The 8,565-nt window shown below is 35.6% G+C and overlaps 1 protein-coding gene across 1 annotated transcript in view; it reads right to left on the bottom strand.

Annotated features, from left to right (window-relative positions):
* Positions 1–1,625: 1,625 nt before the first annotated feature.
* The window catches only part of LOC126198479 (dmX-like protein 2), a 304,650-nt gene continuing 297,710 nt past the window's right edge, over positions 1,626–8,565 (bottom strand). The window contains exon 58 of the mRNA XM_049934840.1: positions 1,626–4,932. Within this exon, the coding sequence (XP_049790797.1) occupies positions 4,732–4,932 (201 nt within the window). The 3' untranslated portion in view covers positions 1,626–4,731. The remainder of the gene's footprint in view (positions 4,933–8,565) is intronic.

Here is an 8,565-nt window from a genome sequence, read left to right as displayed (position 1 = left end):
CTATTCCCGTACACAACGCCACTGTGGAGAAAGTATTTTCGCTGATGTCGGCCCAGAGGACTGATGAAAGAAATCGACCGCTGCCAAGAACTGAGGAATCAGTCTTAGAGTGCCAGTTAAACTACAAGCTGACTTGCATGGAGTTTTATAAATACGAAAAACGGAACATATGTCTGCTTGTGAGATGTCTGCTTGTGTCTGTATATGTGTGGATGGATATGTGTGTGTGTGCGCGCGCGAGTGTATACCCGTCCTTTTTTCCCCCTAAGGTAAGTCTTTCTGCTCCCGGCATTGGAATGACTCCTTACCCTCTCCCCTAAAACCCACATCCTTTCGTCTTTCCCTCTCCTTCCCTCTTTCCTGATGAGGCAACAGTTTGTTGCGAAAGGTTGAATTTTGTGTGTGTGTTTGTTTGTGTGTCTATCGACCTGCCAGCGCTTTCGTTCGGTAAGTCACATCATCTTTGTATTTAGATATATTTTTCCCTTGTGGAATGTTTCCCTCTATTATATATATATATATATATATATATATATATATATATATATATATATATATATATATCTTTTTCACAGGAACTGAAGGGACATTTTCTTAAGCAATTTATGGGAACCATAGAAAATCTGGATGGTCATATGAAGATTTGGATTCCACTCTTTTGTGAGTGTGAGTCGATCTAATTTAGTAAATTACATAAAACTTGTCAGTTAAGATTTATTAATGATATAGTTGTTAAATAGTCTATGAAAGCAGTTTGCCATAGATGCATCTATTGCGACATCATACAATATGTGTTAAGGGTAGTAGAGTTATCCAGAAATTAAGTTTACCCAGGATTGAAAAAAATACAGAAAATGAAGTGGTCTGAAGCATATATTAGAAGAGATACAATTATGGCTGAGATACTTCTCACCACTATCACCATCAGGACTAAGATACCTTTCATACACTGGTATAAACTTTTGTATTGCTGTGTTGTAGTAGTTCGTTATCTAGTATTATAACCAGTGTGTGAAGCCATCCACACCTTTTTGGCACCGGGAAATGTTACCAATAACAGAAATTTCTTCAGATCTATGAAAAGTTGTACGAGCATCATCAGTATTATAGAATGGATGCTCAAGCATAACCCAGTGTAACACCTGCAGAAAATGTGTTATGGACAAACATTATTGTGGATTATAACAACATGTTCACTGATTATTCAACACCAGGTATTCTATATGGGCCACATTAATGCTGCCATGATCTGTAATTTAAAAGTAACAATTCTCAATAAGTCCTGACCTATCTGCTTTTTAAAGCCACCATTAATGACAGGCATAAACCAAACAAGTTCTTTGTTAAGGAATTTGGAAAATTGCTTATTCCATGTGAAACAGCATTTACCTACTTGTCTGTGAAGTTTGAGGCCTCCAATACAAAGAGATGATGAATCTGTATTGCTGATGTATTATGTAGGCTCACAATCATCACAGATCTAAGCTTACAGTTAGTGGGGCTCAAAATCAACCAGCTACGATGACAGCAAAATGCTGAATGTCACAGATGATAGAATAAAACAAACAAAATACAAAATGCAAATCATGTTTACCAGAATATATTAATATTCATTAAAGGACCAACAATAATTAACTCAATATTACATCTTGAAGATAATATATTATCAAGAAACTTGAGTATACACACATACATAAATATATATATACACACACACATTTATATATATATATATATAGAAAATTCGAACTCTCGGTATTCAAATAACATTTTCAACAATGGTTAGTTTAATTTACACAGACTACTCTCCTTTTCAGACCAATAAATAATAGGCCAACAAACTTAAGTCTCTACTGCTCAACAAATTTTCTCTTCCAATAGAGCAACATACACATTAACAATATGTTCTAAAGGCATCAGGTGTCTTATGTAAGCACTTGTATCCAACTTCTTTACTGTAAAAAAAAAAAAAAATATATATATATACAAAGAAAATTTAATCAAACTGTCATATCACATTTCGAAGGTTTTTCTGAGCCTCATGACGATAGCTTTAGGTACACACAGCTAATGAAGGAATCACAGATTGCAGGTAAGGACTTTGTGGGGAGGGGGGGGGGAAGGAGAGAGGGAGAGAGAGAGAGAGAGAGAGAGAGAGAGAGAGAGAGAGAGAGAGAGGGGAGAGGGGGGGGAGGGGAAGAGAGATAGATATTTGGTGCCTACAAACCACAGCGAAGAAGACCCACCCTGTGTGCTATTGAAAGAAATATGTAATTTGCATCCTAGAGGGAAGCAGAACAAAAACTTCCAGTTGGCCTAGAAAAAAAAATGTAAGTCAGATGGAAATATTGGAACAATAAACAAATAAATAATAAAAAGCACTTGGAAGGCAGTTTTGCCTTGTAGCTTTGAGGGGAAGGAATGAATGAAAAATTATCTACAATATTTCCAAAACAGATGCACCCTTTATCATCACATATGAATAGGTTCTTAGCACCCTTATAGCAGTATTTACATGATCCTAATACACACATGTCAACTTTCTGTGATGTACAATTTATTTCACATGAAGAGTACTAAAGATCACAGAGAGTTATCTAAAAAGAAAAAGGTAACTTGAGAGTAAATGCAAATAATATGATAAGACTTTAACGTTGTATTTAAAAATGCTTCTCAAGTATAAAATCAATAACAATCAGATAACAATTATCACAGATACTATTTTATAATTTTTGTAACAACTGACAAGCATTGATGTAAAAGTTTTTTTTTTTTTGTAAAAGCTGCAAAACACATTCAGAGAAATATAATGTAGCTATCATTCAACAACAGTGGAAGCAAAAAGTATTCTTTTACAAGAACAGGAACCATACGGACTCTTGTTTATGAACACTTCCTAGTATACTTAAATTAAAAAAATTAACAATGTGTAATAACATAACGTAGGATAAAGTTCAATGGCTTGCAGGAACAGAGATAACTATGTTCTTTCTAGTTACAGTTTAAATGGGGCTATTTTAAGTGTACGTAGAGTGCACAATTCAGCAATATTTAACATTCTTTTAGTTGTTCGTTAGTTTGAGATAATAGTAACAGAGTTGTAGCTCTTTAGATAAGTGGAATGGAATGCTGTTTATTGGCTCAAACACAACAATAATTAATTTTTTTAAATGTATAGATCACGGCATCATCATCCTGGCTTATAGAAGGGAACTATTCTAACAAGAATATTCTCTTTTTAAAAACAATATAAAGGCAGAAAGAATCGGCACAGAACCAAAATCCTGTTTCCCAAAGTGGGAAAAATCTATTTTAAACATACTAAAAAAATATTCTCTCTTGTTGTCAATCTGCTTCCTTGTCTATATAATATAATTGGATGTACATTTAGGTAACAAAATACTAATGAAATCCACAAAATTCACTTAATAAAATCTGCACATTTCAAACAACTTAAAGTACTAAAACTGTATTACTAAATTGGAATACTGATCAACAAACCAGAAGGATTATGGGAGATTTACAGTTACTAATATCTACAGAATAAAATATCAGATGTCAAAATGGAAGAGGAATATTTACACTGATTATGTCTTTGATACAGCGCATTTTACAATGTGTATATACAATAACTGGGCATGGACACATACTACTAGATAAAGTATTTATCTACACAATCTCAGGAATTGTTCATATCCAGCACATGATGAACAATTAGTGTTTCTCTAGTGAAGTATCATACAGGACTAGACCTTTGGAGTAAAAATTATTGTACCTTTAATCACATTTTCTGGTTACTGAATTTAAGGCTACCAACTGAACTACGCCTTGCAATAATATACTGAGAATTTCCTGTCACAGCACTTTATTGATGCATTTGCGCAAAGCTCAATTAGCCTATTTCCACATTCCTCTCACTTGCAATAACAGAGTCAAACTAAGTAGCAATATTATAAGAATCAATGTTTAAACAAAAGAGATGATTACCTCTTTTGTCATCATATGTAAATAGAACAGCTGTGCCCACAAAATGTGAACACTTGATTTATTGTTCATGTCACTAGAGGATATATTCATACTGTGCAAATATTTTGGGATACTTCCCTGTTGCCTGGGAGACACAACATGAACCCACTTTCTTATAATATCACTACAGTTTATGTATGGGGGCAAAATACTGTTGCTAAAAATATATATTCTATTGCTCACAGATCTCAATCAATACCGAAATTAAATAAATTCACATGTGGTGACCCTGTTTAGAAAATTTTAGTACAGAAATACATGTCTTGGCTCAAACAGTCTAACATCAAGTACAACTTACAAAAAGGAATGCAGTCCCATTAATGTTAAGGCATAAGACATTCAAAGTAAAACAGTCTTGTCCACAACACAATAATATCATGTTGTTTTATAAATAATTCTGAAATAAGATAGTCACTCAAAGTCCATTACAGCACACGAATTATCATAAGAACATGAATAATATGTATGCTAGTCCACTTAATACGGACAAACAAATCCATTTTGCCCACGTTTAGCACTAATCTTACATGCCAGCCTCATTCTTGAACACTGATGCAGTAGCAACAATGAAACACACAGCAGATTAACATTTTATATGCACATGTCACACTGCTAAGTTTTCAAAGAAACAGTACAAATGTAAGATGCATTTTATACAATTTGAAGCACAGCCGAAATTTAAGTCACCCACTAATGAAAAGCAAGCTAGTACAAAGTCTGTACAGCAGCTTCTCTCTCTGGCAGCTGGCGCACTTTCATTGAGCCATCTGCACCACACGAAAACAAACGACTTGCTCCATCAACATGTAGCTGTGTAACACCTTGTCCTATATTCTTGAAGAAACTTGACCGTGCATGTTCACCAGGAAATGAATAGAGCAGATTATGGACTGATAATGCCCACACCTGAAACATTTATTGGTGGTGAGAATGGTAAAATTTGCACTGAGATAAAAGTATTTAAATTAGAATGTTACACTGAATTATTTATAAGCACTTATTGTATACTGGTTGATCAGGAGTACATAGTGAAGATGGTCATGCTTTAGGACAGAACTTTGAGAGTGCTTTGTGCTTTGAATGACAGTCCATCAATACACAGTTTTAGGTAGATATGGTGGGGAGGGGGGGATGGGGGGGAGTTGGGGGTGGGAGAGGGAAATATATGTGTATGAAATTAGGAGAAAGTTAACTAATAATGTGGGGTTGCTGATGCAGTCACTAGAGAAAGAGTAAAAACTGGCATGGAAATGTGTGGGAATGTGCTAAAACCATCTTCCTTAATAACAACTGAAATAAAGTACAGCAAGGTCCTGATTATCTGGCCTGCAGATTATCCATGCATAGTTCAGTGATTGCTCAAAAATAAAAAATAAAGCATTAATTATTATAATTATACAAAATAATTCAGAATGTGCTATTATGCATGTGATTCATGTTTTACCACTGGAAGATGATCTGAGCATCAGTCCTCCCCTCGGACATACGTGAATATTTTTCTGTTTGTTTCCCAGTTCATCTTCAGGTACGTACAGGGACTTTACTCTTGTAATATGAGTGTGACTGATTTCCAGTCTGTGTATCTGCCTACATCTTCCTCTAGGAACTAAAGCCAATAGCAAAAGAAAATGATTTATGTTTTCATATGACATGGTTCCTTTCAGAATTCTTGGTCTGTGTTGATACAGAATGAAAGCACACTGTTTAATATAAAGAGGATGGTACTTTTTGGCTGCTGATGGATCTCAATAATAGGTAATGAGTGTTAAACTACATCACACTTCTTATTGTTGCTGAAGTTACGGACAGTTTACATGTGCTTGAAAGATAACAGGTAAGTGCAAATGTTGTTCTAATAATAAAAAAGAAATGAGAAGTTACAAAGCGAATACACATTCGCAGACAAAGGACAGGGAAGTCGCTAGTGCACACCAATACTGACTTGTGCCTGTGAATAAGCATTTACACCGAAAAAACAGAGGAGAACACACAAGGGAATGAATATCAAAGCATATGCTTGGTATTTATTTTTTTGTCAATTTGAAGTACAGCACCACGGAAAGAAAGAAGACTGGGGCTTAACGTCCCATCGAGGTCATTAGGGATGGAACACAAGCTTTGAATGTTTTGAGGATGGGGAAGGAAATCAGCCATGCTCTTTCAAAGGAACTTTTCTGGCATTTGCCTGGAGTGATTCAGGGAAATCAATAAATTTAAGCTAAATCAGGATGGCCAGACCCAAATTTGAAATGTTGTCCCTCAAATGCAAGTCAAGTGTGCTAACTGGTGTACAACCACCACCTGGAGAACAGAAGCTTACAACTTTGTTCATTTTGTATGGTGGGCACACTGTTGGTCATGAAAGCACGACAGCATATACACAAAAAATGCAGGTGTCTGAATTTTTTTGTGCAGGTATGGTAAAACTGGTGGTTTGATTGTGATTAGCAATTTGCTGCTGCAATCATCACATGCTCTATTTCAATATTTCTCCCGTATGTCGGGAGATGATTTTTGCTTTCTTCTAGATGCCACTGCACCGCAGATGTCAACACATGAAATAGATTATTGATGAGCCTTATCCACAGGAGAGATGCTCGCACTAATGCTCACTGTTACGCTAGCCTCAATTATCTATTTTGTTTACCAACTGCATCTGTTTCCACAATAATACGGGAAGTATGTAGGGCCATACATGAAACACTCATGGATTTTATTTGGGTAAGTGTAAGGAAAATATTCTCAATAAAAATGAGTAATTCAACGTAATGCAAAATTATACAAAAGACCAGCCTAGTAGGGAGGCAATGTACACATTTCTCACCTAAAAGAATACAGCAGAGAGATCATTTTCTTCTTCACTTCCTCTGTTGGCATTTTTGGCAATTTGGTAATTTACTACCAAGTATGTTTTTTGTGCATTTTCTTGCTATGGATCTCTATGACCCCACAGGCACATATGGGATCTATACTCTTTAATAATATGATGTTTTCCAGTCACTCCGTCACTCATTTATCATTCAATAACAGCAGCAACAACAACAAACAGTTCACAGTTGAAAAACAACATGATGTGTCAAAATCAGTGCACTCTGTCTGTTACTGAAGCTAGTGCTGAAGTAAAAGGCATGCAAACTTCCTTGCGAGTCATTCCATCTCAAATCGCCTCATTTTGGAACATTTTCCTGCTCAGCCACCAAGATTCTGACAAAGTTGTTTGTGAACTGTCGCACACGATCCCAATGAACATTGGTAAAGTTTAACGTTCACTGAAGCAATAGTGGCTGAGATATAGTCACTTGTTTGACTTCACGAGTGATTTTGCACAGAGTCAGCATGGATTTCTGGCGGCTTTGAGCTGTTATATTTTGGACAACATTTTGTTGAAAGAAACGAAATTTGGCCATCTTGTACAACTGCATGTGTTCTCTTATGACTAACAATGAAAAGAATTTTTATGATATATATTCAGCCAGAAAACTTTAGACAAAATTTCCAAAAAATTTTGAATTTCATGGACTAAAGGTATGAAGAACGTGAAACTAGGTACGTAGTAACCTAACAAGACAAGGTTCTCAAATATAAAGTTTCTTTGTGTACCACTTTCCAACACTAAATAAATTAAATGCAAAGGTTAAAATTGAGTAAAAAAGTAAAAAATGTGGAATTTTCAACATGATTTTGCAAAGAACTGTGTTCTGTAAAACTCTCCACACTGGGTTCACTATAAATACCACAGTCTATACCATTGTCTATAATACAGCATACAGTCACCGTTGATCTTGATTTTACAATTGCCATTGCCGACTTTCGCCCAAATAAAGAGGTACTCATAAGCATTTAACTTCTTCTTTCTTCTAGTAGACAATACCAATGGCATGCTTGGAACAAGAGTACCATAAGGAACTTTAGCCAGAAGACCAGTTGTTTCAGAAATATTCCAAGTTTTCCACGCCAAAATATTAGCATCTGGAAAAGCTTCAAGGCCACCATAGTCAGCATGATTGCCCCAAACAACAGCCAAGGCCAGCCATGTCGAACCACCAAACACAGCCTGTACATCACACATAAAGTTCAGGTGCAGACCATGAAAAACATTCGGGCCTCCAATCAACTGCTGTTTCGAAAACTGCCCTTGAAGGTCAATATCAACCGCCTTCAAACTGCGATACACAGGTACACTGCGCTGCCAAAATGTGTATTTGATTATCCAACATGGACAAACAATGCTAGATAATTTGAATCAAATTTGGGCATGAAAATCACGGCATGCAAAAAAAAGGTTAACTTTGGATTCTTATATCTAATTGAGTAAACTGCACAAACGCTGAACATGAAACTTAATACACAGTATTTGGTAGTACAAGGACGTGGAATACAAAATTTCATTCATCTACTATTTTCCAGGAGTCTGCAAATTCATTTAAAACATGGTTATTTCTGCAAGAAGGTAAAAATAGTGTATATTTGACACTTTTTTTACTCTTGGTGTCTTCTATCAAACCTTAAAAACCACTCTCATTTTAAATAATGCATTTT

Source organism: Schistocerca nitens, chromosome 8, assembly GCF_023898315.1.
Source record: "Schistocerca nitens isolate TAMUIC-IGC-003100 chromosome 8, iqSchNite1.1, whole genome shotgun sequence".
Taxonomy (NCBI): domain Eukaryota; kingdom Metazoa; phylum Arthropoda; class Insecta; order Orthoptera; family Acrididae; genus Schistocerca; species Schistocerca nitens.
The sequence above is the reverse complement of the archived record's forward strand: the minus strand, read 5'-3'. Positions and strand labels throughout refer to the sequence as shown.